This window comes from Phascolarctos cinereus, unplaced genomic scaffold (assembly GCF_003287225.1).
Source record: "Phascolarctos cinereus isolate Bilbo 61053 unplaced genomic scaffold, phaCin_HiC Scaffold_726;HRSCAF=1367, whole genome shotgun sequence".
Taxonomy (NCBI): Eukaryota; Metazoa; Chordata; class Mammalia; order Diprotodontia; family Phascolarctidae; genus Phascolarctos; species Phascolarctos cinereus.
The window spans coordinates 43,922,341-43,936,783 of record NW_027556098.1 but is presented as its reverse complement, the minus strand read 5'-3'; the positions used below and the strand labels follow the sequence as shown (position 1 = coordinate 43,936,783).

Here is a 14,443-nt window from a genome sequence, read left to right as displayed (position 1 = left end):
CACGGGTTGCTCCACTCTGAGGAGGAACTCAACAGGTGGTGCACAGCATTAGGGCCAAAATTAGCATTGTGAGTCTATAGAGATGCCATTCCCTTCAAACATCTGAGCTAAAGTTTGTATTTCTTCTTGCCAATTGATGTCTGGTGTTGCCTTTAAAGGGTATTCACTGCCTTTGCAGCTATCCGTCTTAGGCTCTCTGACATGTTCAGCACTTGGTTAGCCTCAGGGATCTTCCAGAGTCACAGGCTCACTATTGAGGGTCCAACCCAAGTGTCCCAGGATTGTTCTCTTTGGGGATATGGTTCATGTCCAGAGGAAAAGCCAATTTGGGGCCTATGGTATTTGTACACCACATGGAGTACAGCCTCTGCCTTACTCATAGATGAAATAGAGTTCTTCGCTATAATTGTGATGTTCAGTCTCTCCACAGGAATACCTCCTTGGATTAGAAAGACTCCTACTTCTTTAAGCAGTTCCTTATCCTCAAAGGTTGTTAGTCTGAAATTGCTAGGAATAACTAACATCCTATTGTTAATTCCTCAGCAATATCTCCATGGTGAAAATCCTCAGGCAGAATTATAAAAACTTCCTGAGTTATCTCATCTGCCTTCATATCAGTGGCCTTAATTGTATAATCTTCCAGTCCTTTCACTTTTCTGCCCAATATCCTTAAAATGTCCTCATTCTTAAAATCTAGATTTATTCCTGTTATTAGGAGACTTCTATGCTTTTCAACTGCAAAAGAAAAACAGTACCCCTGAAATATCTTAGCTCTCATCTTTTCTAGAGATTGATCCACATGTGCCCACATTAATACACAAATATTCATACAATTAACAAACGTAGTGTTGCAGTAATGATGGTCTATTGTATTAATATACTGTGCTTAAACAATACAATAGTACAGCAAAAGACATGAATTCAAATCACAAAAGCAGCACCAATTAGTTTTTATGTATCAATATAACATTAGATTGAAGCCAAACTTGTTACACCTCCAGAAAAAAATTATATAAAGAAATAAAAATTACATTGAAAAATACCCAAGGATATAATCAAGAAGAAATAAAATTGTGGCTCTAAAAAATTCTGCTTCCTATAAGGAGAAAAATAAAAGAAAAAATGTAAACAAGTGTATTCCAAAATGGGAAGACAAAATCTCACTTCTGGAATAAAGCTGGCCATAGGAAGAAAATAAATGCTGAAAACTTTCTTCCTAAATCAAGGATATTTCCCAGCCCTCAGTTTGCTCAACTGAGGCAGTGCCCATTCAATCACTAAAGGTTAAGTAAGAATTGAGACAAAATAAGATGGCCTTTTAATTCACCATCACAAAAATATTGGTATGCAAGGGGAAGATCCTCCAACTTTCTAATAAGAAAGGTAGTATGAAACAATTGCAGATTTTAATTCATTTAAAGCCTTCAAAACCTGAACAATTATCCTCAAAAGGCTTGGACTAGCCTAAGGGCTTTTGTTGTCTATTCAGTAAAAACCTGAAATGATTTGGGGTTACAAGTGTAGGCAATTAGCACCATTTGAAACACAAAAGGGCTGGTCGGAAGGGGAAAAAAAATAATAACTGAAGTAGCACAGGACAGAAAGTAAATTGTTCCAGCTTTTAGAAAAAAAAACTTAACCACCAAACCCAACAATATCTTGCAAAAATAAGCAACCAAAAATTATACTCCTATGGAGAGAGCCCCTTCATGTAGCAGAATGAGGGGCATGGGATGGAGTGGCTTACAGGGAGGCAAAAGAGACATCTCCAGCCTGGTCTCTCTCTCTCCAGCCTGGTCTCTCTCTCCCCACCCACCTACCCCCACACACACCCTTCTCCAAGGGAAACTTTCTGTTCTGCTGGAAGGTGAAGCAGGAGGTTGGGGCTGGATGCCACTCTGCTCTTCTCAAAGAGAGGAGGTACCAGAAGTATATCTATTGCTCCCTTAAATAGTTAATCTAGGGGATATGGTCAGGTTCCATCTAACTTTTGATTGCCTTGTCATTTGGGGAAAGGAGAAACCCAAGCTCTATATCCAAGGCTTGACCCCTATCCCACCTAATACCAGTTCCATAAGGAACATACATATTAAATAATAATGATAATTATTATCCAAATTGTAGCAAAACAGAAATCAGAGAAAGTGTGCGTAGAACATATACCAAAGAATAGAGAGTGAATGAGCTTTCCCATTGGGATAATTCAGCTCAACCAAGATAAAATGTCCTTGATCTCACCTAAGTGGAAACTCCTTGAAGTCTCTAAAGTAGCAAGCTGGGGAATAGGGACATGAAGGAGAATGCTGGCTACTTTCGTGTTTTCCTAGTTTTTTCCTTCAGCAACCTGAAGTGTTGTTGGCATCTTAGATCCCCTCTCTAAGGTGAAACCCAGAATTACCTTAATGATTTGTCTTCAAAGGAGGCTTAAAACTGAAACTCTGCCTCCCACTAACTTCACCCCTCCCTTCGGCAGCATCTCCACTAATGGGAAGAGAATTACATGCTAATGGGCTTTGGAAAGGGAGTTACTATTCCAACAATTCTGTACTCCACTTCCTAGATGATGAAATTGAGGTTCCGATAGGTTAAGGGACTTATCCATGGTCACACAACAATAAGTGTAAGAGGCAGGAGTTAAACCCAGGTCACTCCTGCCTACTAACTATTGCATTAAGAATAAGGCAAGGAGCTTTCAGCCTAACTGGGAAGTTCAGACATTTATACACAGTAACTATCATAAAAGGTAAAATATACAGCGAGAGACATGCAAACAAGGTAATAGAGGAGTTCGGAGGAGAGAGATTACTTCAGTCTAGGGTTTCAGACATTCAAGAAGGATTTAGTGCTTGCTATCTGCCAGGCACCGAGCTAAGAACACAAATACAAGCAGAAAAAAAAAAAGGAAAAAAAGCCTTGTCTTCAAGGACCTTATGTTCTAATTAGGGAATAATGTCAATGAAGGCATACTGGGGCATGATAGAGAAAATCTGAAGAGTCAAGAGTACGTGTCCTGGGGGGGTAGCTAGGTGGAGCAGTGGATAGAACACTGGCCCTGAAGTCAGGAAGATCTGAGTTCAAATCCGGCCTCAGACCAAACACTTGACACTGTCTAGCTGTGTGACCCTGGGGAAGTCACTTAACCCCAATTACAAAAAAAAAAAGTATGCAAGTATGCCCTGGAGAAGGAAGGTTAGGAAGGTTGCAGGGAAACCCAGCATGAGTACAGAACATGAATTCAACAGAGCCTTGGGAGATCCTGGGCCACTGACAGAGGCATTGACTCCAAGCTAGCTATCACAGGACCCTAGAAGATGAGCAACCGACTCCTCTCTGCGGGTCAAATTCCCAGTTACTGCTCTCCTTATGAGAGGTAACATTTATGCAATGAAAATCCTCTGCCTCTTCTACTTCTCTAACTCATCCTTATCCCCTCCATAGCCCATATTCTCTTCAACCTTCTTATTTCATTGGGCCCCTCTGGAATCCTCATCTTGTTGATAACAAATAGCCCATGACCTTGAAATTCATCACTTCTCAATCTTCCCATATTCTTGGGCTAGAAGAAACACGGATCTCCCCAGAAAACATTGTAGTCTTGGCTACCCTCTCCCAGTGCCCAAAGTTCCCTTTGTCATAGTCCCCAGAAGAGTGGATGGAAAGTGGAGGGGAGAGGAGGGGAGAAGAGAAGGGAAAGGAAGAGAGGAGAGGAAAAAGGATAACAGCAGTCAAAATAAAGGCTTGATTGAGTAGGGGCCATAAGCACTGAACCCTCTATTATATAGAGCAGAAATACTAAGAAATCCGGCTGTGGTGGCTCAGCTCTGGTTGGTTAATCTTCCCCAACCCCCCTTTCTTTTCTCCCTCCCACTCTCTCCCTCCCTTTTAGACTGCTGGGGCATTTGGAAAGTACAGTAAAAAGTAGCTGCTCAGTAGAAGATGGGATCTGGCTTTTCAACTTACCGGCCCAAGGCTATTTATTTGGATATTGATGGAAGAATTCAAAAGGTACCCTTACTTCTGTGTCCTTGTCTTTTTGGCAGAAAGCTCCTCAGGAATGTTTATTCCCCCTTTGGTATTTTCTGTGTCTTAGCTTTCTGAGTGCTGTATATTGCATCTGCTGTTTACCGATTAGGGGTGCCTCTCAGGGTTTGAATGGCTCCGATGGCAGATGGCCCAGTACGTTGGGTTGAAAGGGACCTGCCACTCTGTGCCTCCCCTGGGTTTCCAAGAGGGAAGTAATTCTTCTTGGAAAAGAATAGCAAGGTCTTCGTGCTGCATGAACTCCTGGGTCAGCGTGCAAATGCTTATGATAATTGTTTTCTTGGACTCTTCCCCAGGCTTCTGTATAGTGCCAGTATTTTCACTCCTGTGCCAACTTTAGTATGTAGAGAGAGAGGTCTTTTTCCAGTTTTCATCCTTGACAAAGGAGACTGTTAAGTGGTGATGAAAATATGATGCATTCCTTGAGAGCAAAAATCATGGGGACAAAGCTTTTTTTTCTGTTTCTTAAGTACACCCCCCCTTTTACAAACTAATAGGTTGTTGCTATTCATGAAATTAATTTTAAGTTAACATTCAGATAAAACAAACAGTAGCACAGAAACATGCACGTGTTACATACATAGGATTCAGTATATTCATGTCTTTCAATATCTGAGCCATGCTATATCCTTAGTCAGCCAAGAAGCAAGTATTATTTCAAATACAGTTAACAGGAGGCAGCTTGGGGGAATACAGACCCTGACTGTTGGAAATGGAAAGGACTGTTCCATCTTTGCCTACAGGGTAGGCAATCTCTGAGGAAATTTATCATCATAAATTAGTATTGATATTGTGCTATTTCTGCTTTGCCAAATTCCAAGCATCCATGCTAATATATTTTTCTAGTTTTTTTATTTCATTCCCCTCCCCCTCTTCTTGAGCATGTGCCCTTCATATTCACCTATAAAGGGGATCAAGATTTGACTTCTCCCTATCTGAAAATGAACTCTAGCCTGAACAAGCATTTATGAATTCCTTTGTTTCATTCTGATTGGCAGGGAATGCCCTCCTCCCACCCCCAAATCGTGTTTCAGGTTGAGCAGATTAGATGTACCTTTAAAAATTTTTTGAGGAGAAAAACATGAGGTAAAATTATGCCCAGGGCAAATTTTCAATTGGATTTTGCAATGAATCGCTCCAGGTCTTCACTGATACAAAAGGAATAGCATTGAAAGTGAATCATGGGGATGGGGGAAGGGAAACGTGATGCTCTACCAAAACTGCATGGTTTGAATCACTTCTGAAAATATTCATGTCTTGTTCTCTGTTGAGATAGAGCTAAAATCAAAGCCTAGAGTGAAATGAAAAGTATTGATGTGTCCCTCTCCTCCCTCCACCCCCAATACATACACACACATACCTCTACCCTTGTCATTTGAAGCTGTATTTGCCAGCCTCCCTTCTCCAACAAATGAATGAAATTAATATCCTGCTGAGCTCCACAAATGTGTGATTTAATCTCATCTGATCAGAATGGATCTGCCTTTCTAATTTTTAAATAAATGACTAAAGGAATTGTTACTGTATTAAGCTAGACAATAAGTATTTCCTAAGACTAATCCTCCAGGTGTCCTTTTCTACAAATGAAGAAGATAGAGAGAAAAAATAATGCAGACCTGCCTGCCAGGAATAAGCCAAACTAAGATGAGGTAGGTGTTGTTTTATCAGGGTGATTAGAGAAAGAGGAAGTAAAGCCTTACTTTTTGAGCTAGTCAACCATTTAAAATCTTGGTTTCAGAGATCATCTGCTCCCATCCTACCATTTTACAAATCAGCAAACTGGGGCCTTCAAGAGATTAAATGGCTTGCCTAAGTTCACACGATGGAAGGAGACTAGGTGTAGTAGAAATATTGGATCTGTCATTAAAAAACATGGGTTCAGATCCTGGCTCTGCTACTTACTAGGTGTTTTGTTTTGTTTTGTTTTGTTTTGTTTTGTTTTGTTTTGTTTTACTTTGAATCAGTCACATTATCCACGCTTGGCTTCTTTCCTCATCTGAAAAATAAGGATGTTTAATCTCCAAATCCTATGGAGAAAAGAATCTCAAAACTCTATCAGTGGTCAATAACAAGCCAGGACTTGAACTCAGTCCTCTGACTCCCAAAACAAACTCAGTATAACACACTGCCATTTACTGTCCCACACGAGTTTATTATTCTTATAATAACTTTTACTCGTATAAAATTTTTCAGTTTACAAAATACTTTCATTTCTGTTATATCTTTTTATCCTCATAAAAATTATGTAAGGTATACAATTCTAGTGTTACTATCCCCCTTTTTCAGAGGTATAAATTGTGAGTCAGAGAGAAAAAGTGATTTGCCTAAGGTCCCATACTAACTGGAAGAACTGTGGCATTACCTAGGGCTTCCAAACTCACATATATATGTATCTATCTATCTATCTATCTATCTATCTATCTATCTATCTATATATATAGATAGATAGATAGATAGATATATGGCACATTGAAAATGATGCCATTAATTCCTACCAAGGGAAAAGGAGTTATTCCCTTATATTTTGCTCTGCTTCTCATTATAAAAATGGAAACAAGGCTGGATCCACATAAATGTTTCCTGGACTAGCCAGTTCCACTAGTCTACAAGTGAGAGACAATATTAATATTAATAAGCCAGAGATGGGCAACCAGGATGGAAAAAGGGCCTCAATATCATGTTGTGGGAAGGTCAGATGAAAGAAGTAGGAGTGTTTAGCCTTGGAAAGGAGAATGTCTGGGACATATAATGGCTTCCATCAGGTATTTGTCACACACAAGAAGCAGACTTGTTCTCTTTGGCCTCAGAGGACAGAAATAGGACCAAAGAAATGAGCATGGTAAAGAAGCAGATTAAGACTTGCTATGAGGAACACCATCCTAATCATGAGAGCTTCCTACAAAAAGCTCCCTCCTCATCAATGATCTTCAAATAGAGACTAGGTCATCACTCATCAGGTATGTTGTAGTGGAGATTCACTTTGTGTATTTTACCACATATTACAGAAAGGGGCAGTTGAGAGCAGACAGAGGGTATGAAAATTAATAAGATAATCTCATATTTTCATATTTTCTTCATCATGCTGAAAAATATTACAAGCTCCTGATTTCACTTCATACTCACATTAGGTGATATAAGGAGACATCCTTATTTAGATTGGATTAGATCACCTCTGAGGTCCTTTCCAGATTTGAAATTCTGTTATTCTACAATTGTCTAAGTTCTCATCCTCTAGTATAGGGCTCCTCAACCTTTCATAGTAAGGACCCACTAAGCTCTTTGACTCTTTATTAAGAAGATCCAGAAGGAACTCCTGAAGTTCAGGACATGACAAGAAATAATACTGCAGATAAACTCTGTATTGGGGTAGGAGCAGGGGATGGTCAGCAAAAAATCTGACTGTTGGAGGTCTGAATTGGAAGGAATCTTAGAGATGGAGTTCTACTCTCCCATTTTACAAACGAGGAGTAGAAGAAAAGGGGCATGCTCAAAGTCAAACAACAGACAGTAGAAAAGATAGAATTAGATGACCAGTCCCATACAGTGTTCATTTCACTACGTCATGTGCATTCAACTAAGCACACCCTTCCTTTTAGAAATGCTTGCTGGTCCTAAAGAGTAAGAGGCCCATGCCAGCAATTTCTAATCATAACTCCTCCTTCTAACCTATGGAGATTTAAAGGTTTTGGCCCACATATCTTGTGGCCTAAGGACATAACAAGCCTACATTTCAAGTGCCCTCAATTCCCAGCATGGCTAAAATTGTTGGCCTTGAGATTAGTTGGCTCCACAAATAACCAGTTGGTTAGAATCAAATTGTTGGAGACCCATTAATATAAAAGTTTTCTTTAAGCAATTTTCTTCTGATAAATACAATTGTTCTGGTACATTTGATTTGCTTCTCTTCTTAGCTATATAGCTCTGACCATATGAGCATCACATTCTTTTCAAATCTCAGTTATCTCCCTTTTAAAATGAGAATGATTTTCTTAAGCACAGTTCTGACAATGTCACTCCCATATTCAATAAACTCCAGTGACTCACTACTGCCTCTAGGACAAAATATAAATTCCTTTTAAAGCCCTTCATAAACAACCTCTTTTTCTAGCCTCATTATTCATCATTTTTCTTCCCACACCCCACTACCTAGCCAAAATGGCCTTCTTGCTATTCTTCCCACATGCTATTCCCTCTCCTGTCTATACTGTTGTACTCACCATTCTCTGTGGTCTCCTGCTTAATCTCTACTTTATAGAGTCCTTTATTTCCTTCAAGATTCAGCTCAGTCAGTACTTCCTACATGGTGCCTTTCCTGCCTCACCAATCACTAGTGCCCTCCCCCATAAACTAGCTTGAATTTATTTTTTATTTATTAGTATATGCATAAATATATATATTGGTATCTACATACTATTTCCTCTGATAAAATATAAGCTCCTTGAGAGTAGAGAAAATTTCATTTTTAACTTGTATTCCCAGCTCCTTGCATAGTGCGTGGTACATAGTAGGCATTTTTTTAAATTCTTGTTTGTTATGGATTCATTGGTGTTCTGAGGATCATAAAATAATAATAGGTAGCTTTATAACTATCTTAATTTTATTTCTAAAATTTTGTATTGTCATTTTTTGCTTTTACATCACCTATGTTTCCCAGTATATCCCTCACAGAGAATGGAGAAAGGAGGAATATATATTCTCACATCTCTTTGATGCTTATTACTGACAAAAAAAAATACAAAGGGAAAAAAACTTATTTACAAGGGAAACAATTAAACTCAATAACATCAAGTTCAGTAAACCCAAGAAATAAATTATTTTGGGAAGAACTCCCTTTCTGACAATAATTGCTAAGCAAATTTGAAAGGAGTTTGGCAAAAATAAGAATTAGGCCAATAACATATCATATTCTACAATAATCTAAAAAATGAATGTGTGACCTGACCACTAAAAAAAATCATACATTAAAAAACGTTTTAGAAGATGATTGGGCTACAAACTTTCAACAACAGTTACGGCTAAAGGGAAGACTTCTTAACCAAAAAAGGATGATACTCAATTATGTGAACAAAATTACTGTAACCAGGATAAGAAAAGAAGTAGCTGGGTAAAAAAAAAAATGTTTCAATTAAATATATGTAATGAGGATCTGATATCCAGGATATATAGAGAACCAACACAAATATGTAAGATCAAAAACCATTTTTTGGCGGCTCAGATAGAAAGTTAGCCTTTGAATCAAGAAGACCAGTTTAAATTTCAGCTTAAGCATTTACTAGCTGTGTAATTCTAGAAAAGGAGCAGCTGAGTGGTTCAGTAAAGTCAGGAAGACTCATCTTCTTGAGTTCAAATCTGGCTTCAGACACTTACCCTGGGTAAACCACTTAACTCTGTTTGCCTCAGTTTCTTCTTCTGTAAAAATGAGCTGGAGAAGGAAATGGAAAGCCTCAGTATCTTTGCCAAGAAAATTCCAAATGGAGTTACAAAGAGTGGTACATGACTGAAAATGAGTGAACAAAAAAAAAAAACTAGGAAAGTTATTTCACTTCTGTCTGCTTTAGTTTCATGCTCTGTAAAATGGGAACAATAATATCACCTACATCCTGGGATCATTGTGGATAAAATGAGACAAAGTTTTTGAAGTTCTTTGCAAACGCTAAATCACTATATAAATGTTGCTTATTATTGTTGTTATTATTCTTCAAAGGATAACTGGTCAAAAGGATATGAACAAACTCAAAAAAAATTCAAACTATTAATAACCATAAAAAGATGACTAATTCATTAAGAAAAACAAGATACAAATCAATACAATTCTAAAGTTTCATCTTACACTCAGAAAACTAGCAAAGATGACCAAAGGTGGAAATAGAAGGGTTGTGGAAAGGCAGGTAAACTAATACACTCTTGATGAAGTTGTAAATTGGTCCAATCATTCTGGAAAGCAAGTTGGAATTATGCTAAGAAAATTATTTTAAATGTTCAAACTTTTTGACCCAGATATCCCACTGGATATCTCATATTCCCAAAGAAGTCAATGACAGAAAAGTCCAATATGAACCAAAATATTTATAGTAGTACTTTTTGTGGCAGCAAAGAACTAGAAACAAAGTAGAAGCTCATCAATTGGTGAATGAATAAATAAAATGTGTACATTAATGTAATAGAATATTACTATGCTATCAGAAACCATGAATCTGATGAAAATAGCATATGGGTAAACCTTATCTAAATTGATACAAAGTAAAATAAACAGATACAAGAAAACAATACTGACAATTACAAGAGTGCAAATGTAAAGCTCAGCAACTACAACTATTGAAATTCAGTGCTATAATTATATTAAGAGATACAGAAAAAACCTTTGACAAAGTACAACATTCATTTTTGCTAAAAAAGTCTACAAAGCATGGCCCAAAAAGAAAATTTTGAGCTGTAGAATAGAAAAGAAAGGAGATGGTAGTTTCTTTCATGGTTTATTCACAAAACTATCTGCAAGACTATGGTATACATACATACATATTATATATATATATATATATATATATATATATATATATACATATATATACACACACACACATATGTCTTACATGTTATTACATTTATATATGCATATAGTATGTATAGAGAGATATAGAAATAGATTTTATGCTATACTTTGTGTTATATCCACAAATGTGTTTGTAGTTATACACAATCTTACAAAAATAGCTTTTCCTGAGAAACAATTAGAAAACTGTCAACAAATGCAATAAATGCATAAAAACTGAGGTAGGGGGAGAGAATATTTCAATAAGCTATGCTTACAAATTCTGTTAGATAAAAAGATTGGATTAGATACTCTTAAAAGTTTCTTCAAAATTTAAATCTTTGATCCTATGATCCTATATGGAGCCTGTATTTTGGACATAGAATGAGTCACCACTAACTCCCATGGCTGTTATTTGTTGAGAAACTTCTAAGGCAGACAAGTAGAACTAGATTGTTCAATCTAAGTTACCAGACTGTACCCTTGGGAGACATGGTATATGCCTCCCATTTTTCTAGGTAACAAGCACAGGAAACTTAGCACTTTAATCCAGGTTCTTCTCAGTCCTAAGAAGAAGTGATATTTTTGAGAGTCTTATCTCTAGCTTGCTTCAAAGCATTGGAAGTGCCCCACAGGCATTTTCATCTCCCTCACAAGAAAAAATGGATGTATTTCCATTTAATCTTATTTTCAATCTATCTTTTCTAGGTGTTTTGTATCTACTACTCTTTGGGAAGCATTTAATGGTGAGGACAGTTGCTCAATTATTCCTATTTGTCTACCTCACCCCACTACTGATTCGCTGTCCAATATAAATACTCCTCTGCTCTAGGAGTGATGAGTAGTCATAGTAGTCATAGTAATCTATGTGATTATAGCTCTCAGGCCCCAGACAGGGAAAGCACCCAGCAAAACACTTCAATGTTAGATCTATCCTTCTGCCCTAGGGTGTTCTGCCAGCAGTTACCTTCTATTACTAGTAAGTACACCCATACTAGCAAAGGCTTGTGGTTAACTCAGTTTATTTAAAAAAAAACAATTAAATATTTTAAACAAATAAAGATAAGCAGACTTACCCCAAACCTAGAATGAAAGGCTTCAGTATCCCATGAGTAAGCCTAAATGGAGAAGGAGATACAGAATTACCTTGGGGGGGGGGGTGTCTGTATTTTTTTTGGAGATTTCAAGTAACTTGGCTTTCTGAGTCTTAGCATCTTTCTTTGGGACAATTCCCTCTGTCTTCTCTTTCAATCTTCCAGTTCCAGGCAACTCTTTCTCTTGCTCCACACATCTTCTATATATCTCATCATGAGTTGGGTTCCTCTTCAAATCTCTCTCCTGCATGCACCTAAAGTTCACACTGAGGCATGGCCTATCATTCTTCATCCTATGATGTTGTGCTTAAGGGATTCATTCATACCCTATAAAGGGACCTGACTTGGCCAGTTTTACAACTGACCTTGTCTTCCTTCTTTTCTATGATTAGGTTTATAAAAGAGCAACTACTTTATAATCTCTCTCTTGTTAAACATACACTGTCCCCAGCAAATCAATTGATTTTTGTCTATACCATAGTTCCAAATGTTAGATAGCTCTCTAGGGTCCACAAGTCTAAATTGCTTGCATATTATGTGCACATATAATGGCAGTACATGCCTACAGATACCAATAAATATGCCTAAAATGAATACAATAGTAACATAAGCAAAGCTGTCATAACACTATATATGTTATGTATATGAATAGTATATGCAAATAAAAGCAAAATGATGCATAGCTGAAGGACAAATGTATCTATTGTGTACAAATATGCAGTAATTACCACATGCATTAATGAACACATGAAATGAAATTCAAGACACCTTTCAGACTGATATTGTCTTCTGCCTACTTCTTTTTCTACTGCCATTTCTATTCCTATGTCAAGAGCTTTTTTCTGTCTGCTTATGAGACAAAACAAAGAAAAAGAGATTTCCACTTGTTAAATGCCTGCATGAACCCTACCCATCTCATTTCTTTTGATTGAAAGATGAAGGAAGCAACTATTTTTCTATCTGGCACCACCTGTGCTAGCTCCAAGGTCAAGAAGTGCCTTAAGGGGGCAGCTAGGTGGTGCAGTGGATAGAGTTCTAGCCTTGGAGTCTGGAGGACCCAAATTCAAATCTGGCCTTTGACACTTACTAGCTGTGTGACCCTGGGTAAGTCACTTAACCCTAATTGCCTCACCAAAAATAATAATAATAATAATAATAATAATAATAATAATAATAATAATAATAATAAGTGCCTTAGACCTAGAGGTCTACAGATTCCTTCACATTGCCAGAGATGGACTTATACAGTAGGATACCAGATTTTCTCTTTTCAAAAAAATCCATATTTGTTTATCAAGAGAATGTTTTTATATGGCTACAAGTTGTGATGATTGCTACATTATGGTAAATAGAATAAAGCCTATCTCTCTTCTTGTAACAGTCCTTTAAGTCCTCCATTGCCCTTTTCTGTGTTTTATAAATATTTTTATGTTCAGTCTTTGGCTGCCATGTGGCAAGGAAAACAAGTATTTATTTTTTTGAGGTAGTTTTTAGATTCTTTTAGCCTACTCATTTTCACAATTGATTTATATCATTTAGAGTTCAGTAGAAAATGGTAAGAGTCTCAACTGGTATTGGTTTCTTTATCCATTTCCTATTTTTCAGCATCTATGATTTCTTTTAATATATTCACTTGGAACTTTCTGGGTTATGGGAGCAACAAGATGGCAGGTGCGATTTTTTAAATACCCACTAAGTCTCAAATTTCCCCAAAATAGGAATTACTAGAGGAGGACAATTACATTTGAATCTACAGTATAAGAAAGCAGGAAGCCTGTCAAACTTTCCTCTGCAAATTGCTTGTTCATATCTTTTGACTATTTATCAATTGTGTAAGGGATCTTATTCTTATAAATTTGAATCAGTTCCCGTACACTTAAGAGAGACCTTTATCCAAAGAAACTTTTGCAATTTTTTCCCTCAGTTTCCTACTTCTAGTTTTAACTGCATTGATTCGGTTTGTTTAAAACCTTTTTAATTTTGTTTAATCAAAATTATCCATTTTACCTCCTGTAAAGCTCTATATCTTTTGCTTGGTCATGAACTGTTCCCCTGTGTGTAGATCTGACAGGTATTTTCTTCCATGTTTCCTAATTTGTTCATAATGTTGCCCTTTGAAAATGTATACATTTGGAGCTTGTCCTGTCACATGGTATAGGATGTGGTCTATAATTAGTTTCTGCCAGATTGCTTTACTCTTTCCCTAACAGTTTTTATTGAATAGTAAATTCTTGCCTAAATAGCTTGGACCTTTTTATTTATCAAACACTAGGCTGCTGTGCTCATTTGTTTCTGTATATTGTGTTAATCTATTAGTGATTAATGAAACTAGGGTGCAAAGGACCACTCCCTACACTTAGTGAACACCATCAGTGGAAGCTAGAACCATTTACAGAGAGCCTAAACCCTCCCACAATCCCCTTAAAGGTACTGGAGAACCCTGGGAGAAGAATGAAATGTAACATACCTCCTACCTGGCCTTCAGGTGGTGGTAACCAGGATGGTCTTACACTATTACACTGTGATACATGGTAGTTAGTTTGGCTTTTATATGGCAATATTTATTTCCAAAAGTATCATCACAGCTCTATAGACTTATTCCCTCAACATGGGAGGCATAATCTACTCCACCCCCCACTTTGCACCACCTCAGCCTCTAGGGAGAGAAAAAGGACAAACTTCACAGTTTAGTCTGATTCCTATATAGCACAGTCCCAATCCCAAGTCCAAAAACATCCTCAGACTTGAGTTGCAGGCACCCTGAATTCTTTGGGCTTCC

At 37.3% G+C, this 14,443-nt stretch overlaps 1 protein-coding gene across 5 annotated transcripts in view; it reads left to right on the top strand.

Annotated features, from left to right (window-relative positions):
• The first annotated feature begins 3,788 nt into the window (after positions 1 to 3,788).
• Positions 3,789 to 14,443, top strand: part of PDE9A (phosphodiesterase 9A) — a 166,278-nt gene continuing 155,623 nt past the window's right edge. For 2 of the 5 annotated variants that reach the window (XM_020973893.2, XM_078146505.1), the window contains exon 1: positions 3,797 to 4,005. In XM_020973893.2, the coding sequence (XP_020829552.1) occupies positions 3,937 to 4,005 (69 nt within the window). In that variant the 5' untranslated portion in view covers positions 3,797 to 3,936. Of the gene's footprint in view, positions 4,006 to 14,443 lie in introns of all 5 variants that reach the window. The other 3 variants (XM_078146506.1, XM_020973891.2, XM_078146504.1) reach the window with 3 other exon arrangements.